General features: G+C 42.7%; 2 protein-coding genes across 2 annotated transcripts in view; one reads left to right on the top strand and one right to left on the bottom strand.

The window, feature by feature from the left end:
- The first annotated feature begins 723 nt into the window (after positions 1-723).
- The window catches only part of slc15a5 (solute carrier family 15 member 5), a 30953-nt gene continuing 18117 nt past the window's right edge, over positions 724-13559 (top strand). The window contains exons 1-2 of the mRNA XM_065002772.1: positions 724-1132; positions 4674-4896. Of these exons, the coding sequence (XP_064858844.1) occupies positions 724-1132; positions 4674-4896 (632 nt within the window). The remainder of the gene's footprint in view (positions 1133-4673; positions 4897-13559) is intronic.
- LOC115144721 (E3 ubiquitin/ISG15 ligase TRIM25-like) lies at positions 5028-13026 on the bottom strand. Its single transcript, XM_029685760.2, has 6 exons — positions 12177-13026; positions 9735-9830; positions 9368-9613; positions 9121-9274; positions 8125-8184; positions 5028-5924 (listed from the first exon to the last, which is right to left on the bottom strand). Exons 1-6 carry the CDS (start codon positions 12750-12752, stop codon positions 5392-5394), a joined length of 1665 nt encoding a protein of 554 aa, XP_029541620.2. The 5' UTR covers positions 12753-13026; the 3' UTR covers positions 5028-5391.

Raw genomic sequence — 13559 nt, 5'->3', positions numbered from 1 at the left:
AGGTGTCGGTAATGGTGTTGGCCTCTATTTCAATTGTCTGTAATTTGATTTGATATAAGCATGTAACATTTTTGGGGGTAATCTTTTTGGGTGGAGATGAGGGCACAGACAAAGAACTCAGTTGTCCAAAGGGTTTGATAACAAAACACAGCACCCAGAATTATAGTCTTTGCTATTTTAGAAAATAATTTAGGGCTTTTTTAAAAATCAATATAGAAAAATATGATTCATTAACTATCAATTATTTATAACTACATTATTTTTTATCAATATACTATAAACATTACAGAAACCATCGAAGCCCATGATCCCTTTATCATTACTTCTGTCTAGTAACAGAGGAGCCCTCAAAACAACAATATTAGTATACCCTCAGAATACCCTGAAGCTCATTTAGAAAATATGTCAGGGACACTTCCTAAATATCTCCTATCACTCACACCTGCGTATGGGTCACAGGGAACATATGGCACAGCATAATCAGCAGACACATCTGAGCCACAACAGAATCAATTACAGAGCACCCAGTGCAGACACTTTGATCACTGACACCCCCATTCCGGTTCCAGACCCACTCACAGAAAGGTGTATAATTCCAGCCCTGGATTCTACAGTAACTCCTCTTCTGAGAAGGAAGGCGCTCCGTCCCAGTGTTCTCTCTCTGTTGTTATATTCTCTAGACACATTCAGCCAGCCAGGCAGCCAGATAACCAGGCAGGCAGTATGGTGGCAGTGGACCTCCAAGGGCTGCCTGAAGAGGGGCGGAACTACCATCAGTTGCGTCGGCCCTCCATGGAAGGGGGGCACCACCAGCCGTGTCGGCCCTCCATGACCCCGTGCCCGAGCAGGGGGCTGCCCCAGAACCGTCCCCAGCAGACACGCAAAAAGCTCCAAGTCATCATCTTCATCCTGCTGGTGGAGCTGTTTGAGAGGTTCACCTTCTTTGGGATTGTGTGTAACATGATCCTGTTCTGTACGGTGAAGCTGGGCTATGATCACTACCAGGCTGCTACCGTTAACCTGTGCTTTGTGGGGGCCAGTACACTCACTCCTGTGATGGTGGGATGGTTTGCTGATACCTGCCTTGGGAGAACCAAGGTGCTCTACTTGTGTACTCTGCTCCATCTCTTTGGTAAGGTGCTCCTGTTTGTTTTCAAGGGGAGGGGGATGAGTGGAACATTGATGTTGAACACTCATCCTTGTATATTGGTATAGGGAGTACTTATTGTTCAAACCGATTTAATTAATGGAACATCATTTTCACTGCTTTATTTTCTCAATGCCTAATCCTTATCTATCTCTTAATGCGGAATGATCTCTATGGATTATAGTCTCTTAGAGAAACTACACGGTGGAGGGAGAGAGATTAACGTTCTGAGTTTACATGACATTTGCATTGAAGGAGAGGATGTGTGGACTGCACTGCATTATATTGCACTGCAAAACTCTGCGGTCTAGGGCACTGCATTGTGACTGGGAGACCCATGAGGCGGTGCACAATTTGTCCGGGTTCGGCTGAGATTTCCTTGTCCCGTTGGCACTCTAGTGACTCCTGTGGTGGGCCGGGTGCATGCACGCTGATGCAGCTGGCTTCAGGGTTAAGCGGGCATTGTGTCAAGAAGCAGTGCGGCTTGGCTGGGTCGTGTTTCGACCTTCGCCTCTCCCGAGTCCGTACGGGAGTTGAAGTGATGGGACATCACTGTAACTACCAATTGGATACCATGAAATTGGGGAGAAAAAAGGGCAAAACATTTTTATAAAGTAAAAAGGTCCTCGCAGGCCGGATTGAAGTGCCCGATGGGCCGGTAACGGTCTGCGGGCCGTAATTTACCCCCCTTTGTCTAGAGACATAGATACATGGACACGTTTTTCAACCACCCCTCAAATTTCTTGTTAACAAACTATAGTTTAAGTCAGTTAGGACATCTACTTTGTGCATGACACAAGTAATTTTTACAGCAATTTTTTACAGACAGATTATTTCACTTATAATTCACTGTATCGCAATTCCAGTGGGTCAGAAATTTAAATACACTAAGTTGACTGCGCCTTTAAACAGCTTGGAAAATGCCAGAAAAGGATGTCATGGCTTTACAAGCTTCTGATAGGCTAATTTACATCATTTGAGTCAATTGGAGGTGTACCTGTGGATGTATTTCAAGGCCTACCTTCAAACTCAGTGCCTCTTTGCTTGACATCATGGGAAAATCAAAAGAAATTAGCCAAGACCTCAGAACACAAATTGTGGACCTCCACAAGTCTGGCTCATCATTGGTAGCAATTTCCAAATGCCTGAACGTACCACGTTCATCTGTACAAACAATAGTACGCAAGTATAAACACCATGGGATCACGTAGCCATCATACCGCTCAGGAAGGAGACACGTTCTGTCTCCTAGAGATGAATGTACTTTGGTGCGAGAAGTGCAAATCAATATATCCACAGTAAAACAAGTCCTACATCAACGTAACCTGAAAGGCCTCTTAGCATGGAAGAAGCCACTGCTCCAAAACCGCCATAAAAAAGTCAGACTACGGTGTGCAACTGCACATGTCGACAAAGAGTGTACCTTTTGGAGAAATGTCCTCTGGTCTGATGAAACAAAAATAGAACTGTTTGTCCATAATGACCATCTTTATGTTTCGAGGAAAAAGGGGGAGGCTTGTAAGCCGAAGAACACCATCCCAACCGTGAAACACTGGGATGGCATCATGAGGTAGGAAAATTATGTGGCTCTATTGAAGCAACATCTCAAGACATCAGTCAGGAAGTTAAAGCTTGGTCGTAAATGGGTCTTCCAAATGGACAATGAGGCCAAACATACTTCCAAAGTTGTGGCAAAATGGCTTAAAGACAACAAAGTCAAGGTATTGGAGTGGCCATCACAAAGCCCTGACTTCAATCCTATAGAATATTTGTGGGCAGAACTGAAAAAGCGTGTGCGAGCAAGAAGCCCTACAAACCTGACTCAGTTACACCAGCTCTGTCAGGAGGAATGGGCCAAATTTCACCCAACTTTTTGTGGGAGGCTTGTGGAAGGCTACCCAAAACATTTGACCCAAGTTCAACAATTTAAAGGCAATGGTACCAAATACTAATTGAGTGTATGTAAACTTCTGACCCACTGGGAATGTGATGAAAAAAATGAAAACTGAAATAAATCATTCTCTCTACTATTATTCTGACATTTCACATTCTTAAAATAAAGTGGTGATCCTAACTGACCTAAGACAGGGAATTTTTACTAGGATAAAATGTCCGGAATTGTGAAAAACTGAGTTTAAATGTATTTGGCTAAGGTGTATGTGAACTTCTGACTTCAACTGTAGATGTACATGGGTCTGAGTGCTGTGGGTGACAAATGCATCAGAGGATTGCATGTGCTCAATGCTAGCAGTTGGACCCTGGATTTGAGCTCAAACCAACCCCATTACTTATGATGACTCATTATTTGAATTTTCTGTCTCACCTCAGAGTAGCAGCCCGACACACAGTAATAGTATGGGGCAAAGTAGGGATCTGAGAAGTAGAGCGCTCAGAGGTAATTCAGCCCTAATGTGTCAATTATTTAGAAGGGAAGATCTATCAATCAAATGTATTTTATAAAGCCCTTTTTCCAACAGCAGTTGTCAGAGTTAGACAACTGAAAATTATAAGGATCTGAGGAAATAAGTTCTGGAATATTAGAGATAGTGGTGTAACTACAGTTGAGCCCCAGTGCAGGCCTATGCCAACTGACCATGGGAGTCCACCCTCTCTAGCTACATCTCTAAGGACCATGCCTGCTTGTAAAAAGGACTGTTTATTATACCACAACACCTAATGGGTGATCTCTGTGTCCTGGATTACCCCCATACAGCCTATCTAACTAGCCTCAGTCTACCTGACTAGCATCTCAATAACGTTAGATCCAATGAGACTTAACACATAACATAAGGGAATTATGAATGCCGCCAAGTAGACAAAATCATCTAGCTCGCTATGTATTGAGGTCTTGAAAGCTAACATGCCACTTACAATGGCACATTGATTGCAGTACATTAATTATGAGTACATGTAGTAGCCTTTTGTTTGTCATAGATTTGTGGTTCAGATCAACTAGCCTAGCTCAACTAGTTAGTTAGCAATTATCTACCTTGATTTAGCAAGTTTGGATTTTCCGACAGTTTGAAATTTTAACTAAATTTGTCCAGATGGCAAAGTACTTCATCATCCTGGAATATAACTGATTATGTTATTCTTAAACTGACTGATCTGAGTCTGACGGGTCGTATCGAGATATTTGAAAATCATGGAGCTAGCATCTTAGTACAAAAAATGTGCATCTTAGATGATGCAAAAAACGTAGACTTTTCTTTATCTTATACTCTAACTTCCTTTTGTTTCCGTGTTTACCAACTCTGTCATGTTATACATGGCTGAACTTCCAAATGTGTACCCACTTCTACCACCATTTGTCTTACTCTGTGACAACTTCGTTTGGGAAAAGGGCTTTATAAAATACAATTAATTTATGGATCATCCCTTCTAAATAATTGACACATTAGGACTGAATTACCTCTGAGCTCTCTACTTCTCAGATCCCTTCTCTGCCCCATACTATTGACATTTTCCCAATCCAAATAAAATCCCTCTAATGAAATTCTGATTCCACTCCCCCGTCCCCCCTCAGGCACAGCCATGCTCCCAGTGGTGGCGTTCCCGTTCGAGGACTTCTACATCGACACGCACAACATGATTCACCAGATGGAGCACCGGGAGCAGCACATCCTGTTCTACACTGGCCTGCTTGCAGCTGCCCTGGGCATCGGGGGCATCCGTGCCATCCTCTGTCCCATGGGGCCATACAAACTACAGGGCTACGACCAGCACCAGCTACTCTCCTTCTTCAACTGGTGGGTTGTTGTATTATAGAGGGGTGTGTATGTGCTCAACAGTGTAGAGATGATGCCTTGAAACAGTAACTAAACGGTGCTATACACATTTAACCTGTTGTATTGGACAAAAAAAGTCATCAAAAACGGAGTCAAGGTCATACCATTCTTACTTTAATTGGATTAATCTGACATTAATCAAAAACACATATGAAGCCATGAGTGCATGACCATCTACTAATATAGACAAGCTGAAATTGATTGGTCAATATCTGGAATCAAAAATCTAAATAAAAAATACAATTGTATTTGTCACATGCGCCATGAAATGCTTTTACAAGCCCTTAACCAAAATATTGGCACTCCTTTTTAAACAGTGCAATGCTTTTTACAAAAGGATCTGGCACAGCATATTTAACCCCAAAAAAGTGAGTAAAACGCCAGTAGAGCAAGCCTAGGGTTAGTGTACCAGGACCATAACATGTTAGGAGGGGTTTGAGTGTTGTTAGAGCATTGTTATACTGGCAGGTGGCATATCTTTAGAGATGATCCTAAATCAACTCCAAACCCAGGATAGAGGGGCTCAGTGAATATAGTCTGGACTCTGTGGAGGAGGACCATTGTGTTAGAGATGCTGTAGAAGGACAGAGTACCTGCCTTGTGTTCCAGGTACACTCCTACTCTGGAGGCGCGGGGGACAGGAATGTTGGTTTTGTTGTTATTATTGTGCCAGAATGAACAACTGGAGGGAGAGCAGACCAAACTCCAGGACTGATCATTGTGTCCAAAACAACAGTCATTGCCCCAACCCTTCCTGCTGATCCCTCTGTATGAGACTGCCACATCAACGATGCCCCCGCTCCACTCTACCTCCCAGTAGCAGGTTTCAGACAGACCCACTTTGCACAGAGCCTGGTGATAGTAAGTAAACCTGTCTAGATGGTCTGAATAGGCCTGGGCCTTGTCACTCCATGCTATCTCCTTGTTTCTGTTCGACAGAGAGAGAGTTGCACATGCGGTGTTGGGATCCACTTCTATGGTACGATAGTCTGCAAAAGAGGTTGTAAAACATACTAGGTCAGTGCTGTGTGTGTGTGTGTGTGTGTGTGTGTGTGTGTGTGTGTGTGTGAGTGAGATGGGAGGAGGCAAAGAGAGTGCGAAAGAGAGAGAGAGAAAGGGGAAGGTTGAGAGAGCGAGGCGGTAGTGAAAAAAGACTGGGTGCGTAGCAATATTGTGGGCATCGAGAAACAAGGCGGTGATTGGAGATTAAGAAGAACAGAGGCTACAGAGAGAGAGGTTGAGATGGAGGAAGCAGAAGTGTTTGAAGATGTGTGGACAATAGTGAAGTCGAAGAATGGAACAAAAAGGGGCAAAAATGGATTCTGATGAATCGTTGCTTGTTGGAGTATGTTTTTTGGATAAGGATGTTTATTTGGGAAACCCTTTAGAAGTCACAAGGATGGTGAAGAAGGCACGGGGAAAAGTGGATGCTGTCAAAGTAACCAGGAGTGGTATGGTGTTGATATCATGTCTAATCTCCGCCAACTAGGTGAAAAGTCTACATACAGTGTGTGCAAAAGGCATGAGGAGGTATGCAATAAATAGGCCATAGGAGCGAATAATTACAATTTAGCAGATTAACACTGGAGTGATAAATGAGCAGATGATGATGTGCAAGTAGAGATACTGGTGTGCAAAAGAGCAGAAAAGTAAATAAAAACAGAATGGGGATGAGGTAGGTGGATTGGGTGGGCTATTTACAGATGGACTATGTACAGCTGCAGCGATCGGTTAGCTGCTCAGATAGTTGATGTTTAAAGTTGGTGAGGGAAATAAAAGTCTTCAACTTCAGCGATTTTTGCAATTCGTTCCAGTCACTGGCAGCAGAGAAATGGAAGGAAAGGCGGCCAAATGAGGTGTCGGCTTTGGGGATGATCAGTGAGATATACCTGCTGGAACGTGTGCTACGGGTGGGTGTTGTTATCGTGACCAGTGAACTGAGATAAGGCGGAGCTTTACCTAGCATAGACTTATAGATGACCTGGAGCCAGTGGGTCTGGCGACGAATATGTAGCGAGAGCCAGCCGACTAGAGCATACAGGTCGCAGTGGTGGGTGGTATATGGGGCTTTGGGAACAAAACGGATGGCACTGTGATATACTGCATCCAGTTTGCTGAGTAGAGTATTGGAAGCTATTTTGTAGAGGACATCGCCGAAGTCGAGGATCGGTAGGATAATCAGTTTTACTAGGGTAAGTTTGGCGGCTTGAATGAAGGAGGCTTTGTTGAGAAATAGGAAGCCTATGATTTTGGATTGGAGATGTTTAATTTGAGTCTGGAAGGAGAGTTTACAGTCTAACCAGACACCTAGGTATTTATAGTTGTCCACATATTCTAGGTCGGAAACCGACTCATCAGACAAAAGAACAGATTTCCACCGGTCTAATGTCCATTGCTCGTGTTTCTTGGCCCAAACAAGTCTCTTCTTACTGGTGTCCTTTAGTTGTAGTTTCTTTGCTGCAATGAACTGCACTGAGATCTTGTAGAGAGGACTGTATCAGCCTAACAAACCCCTTTTGATTCCGACCATGAAGGACTGATTCACACAGTCTCCCCTGAACAGTTGATGTTGAGAAGTGTCTGTTACTTGAACTCTGTGAAGCATTTATTTGGGCTACAATTTCTGAGGCTGGTAATTCTAATGAACTTATCCTCTGCATCAGAGGTAACTCTGGGTCTTCCTTTCCTGAGGCGGTCCTCACGATAGCCAGTTTCATCATAGCGTTTGTTATTTTGTTGACTGCACTTGATTGACTGACCTTCATGTCTTAAGGTAATGATGGACTGTCGTTTCTCTTTGCTTATTTGAGCTGTTCTTGCCATATTGTGCACTTGGTATTTTATCAAATAGGGCTATCTTCTGTATACCACCCCTACATTGTCACAACACAAGTGATTGGCTCAAACGCATTAATACATTCCACAAATGAACATTTAACAAGGCACACGTGTTAAATGAAATGCATAGCAGGTGACTACCTCATGAAGCTGGTTGAGAGAATGCCAAGAGTGTGCAAGAAAATTGTAAAATTAAAGAAAAACCCTTGAATGAGTCCCTCAATATTTCATTTTTGGGAGGTTTATTATCCAGCCGCACAGTAGGTGGTGGAATGCACATGTAATTGTTGTGGAACACCATTTTACCAAAGAAGAAGAAGAGCGCCAGAGGCAAAAATAATTAATACTCACCTTTCAGAAATCCACTTCTCGTACTGTACTCTTGCACAGGTGGTGAAGATGTTTTTGTCACTGTGAAGACAGGTAGAGTTAGAGTCATTCACAAAACTTTTACCTGAGAAATAAACTCTTATTACTTTAACCAGAAACGTACCAAGAGAAAGTTCAACCATTATGTATTACTTCTCACTGCAATTCAACCACCTTAATAATGATTTTATGATTTTTCAATTGACATGCTATATGTATAAATTATACTGAACTAAAATATAAATACATTGAAATAAATTCATTAGGCCCTATTCTATGTATTTCACATGACTGGGAATTACAGATATAATGCATATGTTGTTCACAGACACGGTATTTCTGTGCATTCAAATTGCCATCGATAAAATGCAATTGTGTTCATTGTCCGTAGCTTATGCCTGCCCATACTATAACACCACCGCCACCATGGGGCACTCTGTTCACAACGTTGACATCAGAAAACCGCCTGGCCACACAATGCCATACATGTGGTCTGAGGTTGTGGGGCTGGTTGGATGTACTGCCAAATTCTCTAAAACGCTGTTGGAGGTAGCTTATGGTTGAGAAATTAACATTCAATTCTCTGGCAACAGTTCTGGTGGACATTCCTGCAGTCAGTATGCCAATTACACACTCCCTCCAAACTTGAGACATCTGTGGCATTGTGTTGTGACAAAACTGCACATTTTAGAGTGGCCTCTTATTGTCCCCCAGCACAAGGTGCACCTGTGTAATGATCATGCTGTTTAATCAGCTTCTTGATATGCCACACCTGTCAGTTGGATGGATTATCTTGGAAAATGAGAAATGCTCACTGACAGGGATGTAAATAAAGTTTTGCACAACATTTGAGATAAATACTCTATTTTTGAATATGGAACGTTTCTGGGATCTTATATTTTAGCTCGTGAAACATGGGATCAACACATATTGCGCTTATATTTTGGTTCAGTGTAGATAAGATTCTATTAGCCATACACATATTTTTTTCGAGACAATTCAACATCTTGTCGGTTTCCTCCTTGCATGTATTTTTCATTCTCTCTTTCTGTTCAGAGACAAATTTCTTCACTGCTTCCAAACTGCTAGGAAATGCCTTTGGTCCAGGAGGGCCACAGAGAGAATCGATACTCTGAAAATAAATTCAGAATGAATTGAGTCAAAGACTTCTGGAGCTCAAACACAATTCACTGACAACATTGTCTAAGACAGAGAGTAAGGTCACCTGGAGGAAATGGATGTGATCCTCTGTGTGTGAGAGCTGCTCCAGCTCAGAATCTCTCCTCTTGAACTCAGCAACCTCCTGCTCCAGTTGCTCCAGGAGTCCTTCAGCCTGACTCACTCCAGCCTTCTCCTGGGCTCTGATCTGCTCCTTCACCTCAGAACGCCTTCTCTCAATGGAGCGGATATATGAAAGGATGTGCATGGAACACATTCTCTCAAAGTCATCCACGGCTACCCATGAAGACTCCTGTTAGGACCGAAAAACAGCTCTCACAAGGACTGTGAACCCCCTGTTCGTCTTGGCTCCCCAAACCCAGAGCCCCAGCACCATTGACACCCACATCATTTGAACCTTGATTTAAACTCACCTTAATGGCATCTACAGCCTGTCTCAGCTCCTGCACCTCCTTCTCTTTCCTCTGGGCTCTCTGCTTCCCTTCCTTCTGTGTTTCTCCCAACTGTTGCTGCTCAAAAACACATCACATTACATACTTTACTAGTAGAAACTCTTCCATACCAAACATCACATAACATATTTTACTAATAGAAACTCTGCCATACCAAAAGGAAATCTCTTTGAGAGTTCAGCATACTTATCTAAATTGCCTACATGTTGGGGTGGTTTCCCAGACACGGATCAAGCCTCAACCTGGACTGAACAGCATGTTGGGCTGGTTTCCCAGACACAGATCAAGCCTCAACCTGGACTGAACAGCATGTTGGGGTGGTTTCCCAGACACAGATCAAGCCTCAACCTGGACTGAACAGCATGTTGGGGTGGTTTCCCAGACACAGATCAAGCCTCAACCTGGACTGAACAGCATGTTGGGGTGGTTTCCCAGACACGGATCAAGCCTAATCCCAGACTGAACAGCATGTTGGGGTGGTTTCCCAGACACAGATCAAGCCTAATCCCAGACTGAACAGCATGTTGGGGTGGTTTCCCAGACACAGATCAAGCCTCAACCTGGACTGAACAGCATGTTGGGTTGGTTTCCCAGACACAGATCAAGCCTGAACCTGGACTGAACAGCATGTTGGGGTGGTTGTCCAGACACAGATCAAGCCTAATCCCAGACTGAACAGCATGTTGGGGTGGTTTCCCAGACACAGATCAAGCCTCAACCTGGACTGAACAGCATGTTGGGCTGGTTTCCCAGACACAGATTGAGCCTCAACCTGGACTGAACAGCATGTTGGGGTGGTTTCCCAGACACAGATCAAGCCTAATCCCAGACTGAACAGCATGTTGGGGTGGTTTCCCAGACATGGATCAAGCCTCAACCTGGACTGAACAGCATGTTGGGGTGGTTGCCCAGACACAGATCAAGCCTCAACCTGGACTGAACAACATGTTGGGGTGGTTGCCCAGACACAGATCAAGCCTCAACCTGGACTGAACAGCATGTTGGGGTGGTTTCCCAGACACGGATCAAGCCTGAACCTGGACAGCATTTTAAATTGAGATTCTCTATTAAAGTTGCACTGTGGAGAAATCGCTCAGCCTTTTCCTGGTTGCTAAAACTCTAAAAGTTTGCCTAATTTCAGTTTATGTGACAGAGTGTAGAGAGTGTAGTAGAGTGTAGAGTGTAAGTAGAGTGTAGAGAGTCATTGTACCTAAATCGCTGGAAATATATTTTCCATAACCAAAAATATTGTTGTTTCAGCTGTTTGAAGCTGGTGAACAAAAATGAAAGTAAAATAATTTAAGAATGGGAAGCATAGAAATAGCGCATATAGAACATATATACGGCTTCTTAGACTTGCTTTCAAGTAGAATGACATATCTATAACTCACATTTCTATGTTAATTTGATCAGGTTGCGCAAAAATTTACATATTGCCACTTAATGCTTGTCTTTAGTCCAGGACTAGGTTTAATTGGTGTCTGGGAAACCCACCCTTTATGTTTTAGTGAGAGATGAACCTGCCTGGGTTATGTTGCACTTGTTACTCTATAATGGTGGATATTACATTGAATGCATACTAATAGAGTCTAGTTTTTGGCCTGGGTTATGTTGCACTTGCTACTCTATAATGGCGGATATTACATTGAAGGTATGCTAATATATTCTAGTTTTTGGCCTGGGTTATGTTGCACTTGCTACTCTATAATGGTGGATATTACATTGAAGGCATGCTAATAGATTCTAGTTTTTGGCCTGGGTTATGTTGCACTTGCTACTCTATATTGGTGGATATTACATTGAAGGTATGCTAATATATTCTAGTTTTTGGCCTGGGTTATGTTGCACTTGCTACTCTATAATGGTGGATATTACATTGAAGGCATGCTAATAGATTCTAGTTTTTGGCCTGGGTTATGTTGCACTTGCTACTCTATAATGGTGGATATTACATTGAAGGCATGCTAATAGATTCTAGTTTTTGGCCTGGGTTATGTTGCACTTGCTACTCTATAATGGTGGATATTACATTGAAGGCATGCTAATATATTCTAGTTTTTGGCCTGGGTTATGTTGCACTTGCTATTCTATAATGGCGGATTTTACATTGAAGGCATGCTAATAGATTCTAGTTTTTGGCCTGGGTTATGTTGCACTTGCTACTCTATAATGGCGGATATTACATTGAAGGCATGCTAATAGATTCTAGTTTTTGGCCTGGGTTATGTTGCACTTGCTACTCTATAATGGTGGATATTACATTGAAGGCATGCTAATAGATTACATTTTTTTTTGGATCGGTTGACATTAATGTCATGTGGTTTGATCCGTCCAATAATGATGCAATTCTTTATGTAAACAAGTATACTGCATATAATGGGAGAGTAATATTCAGCATTTTACCTGTTTCTCAGTCCTCTCTGCTGCAGCTGACACTGTATCATGGCCTTTATGTTCATCCATCAAACACAGCAGACAGATACACTGCTGATCGGTACGACAGTAAACCTCCAGCAGTTTGTCATGGTTTGGGCAAATCTTCTCCTGTAGATCTGTCACTGCATTGACAAGCTTATGCTTCTTTAGTGGGGACACATAGTAGTGAGGCTGGAGATGAGTCTCACAGTAAGAGGCCAGACACACCAGACAGGACTTGACAGCTTTGAGTTTTTTCCTAGTGCAGACATCACACTCCACATCTTCAGGTTCAGCATAAAAGTGTGCAGGAGTGGTACCTTGGAAATCTGCCATTTTCAAATTCTCCAACACTTCAGCCAGCACGGTGTTTCTCTTCAGAGTAGGCCTTGGAGTGAAGGTCTGTCTGCACTGGGGACATCTGTAGACACCTTTCAGATCATCCTGATCCCAGCTTTCTTTAATACAGCCCATACAGTAACTGTGTCCACAGGCAGTAGTCACCGGATCCTTCAGTAGATCCAGACAGACGGAGCAACAGAACAGTTCCTGATTGTCAGCCATTTTAGTGCTTTCACCCGAAAGATGAGCAACAGCTTGTCAAAGATTATTTTCTGTTTCATTGAGGGAGTGGCTTCCAACTGGGCTGTGAAACTCTGTGTCTACAGGGATGTGGTTTGGATGGAAGTCAAACTAAGAAGATGACGTTGCATACAGCTGTGTCTGAAGGGAAAAGTCACCGGATCCTTCAGTAGATCCAGACAGATGGAGCACCATAACAGTTCTAGATGTTCAGCCATTTTGGTGCTCTCTCCTGTAGGTTAAGCAATGGCAGTGTCAAATATTACTTTCTGTTTCATTGAGCTCTACACCAGAGGAGAGGGAGTGGCTTCCTACTTGACTGTGTACTCTGTCTCTACAGGGGGTGTGGTTTCTTTGATAAGGAAATGTAACAGTGTTGGGTAATAGGCAGATATTTATGCCAGTGTTTATGTTACATATTTGAAATACGTTTTTTAATTACTTAGGTCATTTGAATTATGCTGGGCTGAACTACACTGCTGTAATTTGTATTTTCAAAATTCGAAATACTTTTCTATGCTATCTTTTTTATCATGGTTCACATCTTGTGAACCCATTCACCCTGCAATGGTATCAGACGTCTGGTAGAACTATGGTGTGATAAGAGTGTCTGCTAAATTAACTAAATGTAAATGTATATGCCATTTTTTTATAAATACTTTGTTGAGGGAAAATATACTTGATATGATTGGGATATGTTGCTGTCTCACACGGCTATCTTAAGGTGATATACTAATGCACCAATTGAAAGTTGCTCTGGCTTTGCCAAGTCGATTTTGCTGCACATGC

Source organism: Oncorhynchus nerka, linkage group LG17 (genome assembly GCF_034236695.1).
Source record: "Oncorhynchus nerka isolate Pitt River linkage group LG17, Oner_Uvic_2.0, whole genome shotgun sequence".
In the NCBI taxonomy this organism is placed as follows: Eukaryota; Metazoa; Chordata; class Actinopteri; order Salmoniformes; family Salmonidae; genus Oncorhynchus; species Oncorhynchus nerka.
Note: the sequence above shows the minus strand (reverse complement) of the source record. Positions and strands in the feature narration are given on the sequence as shown.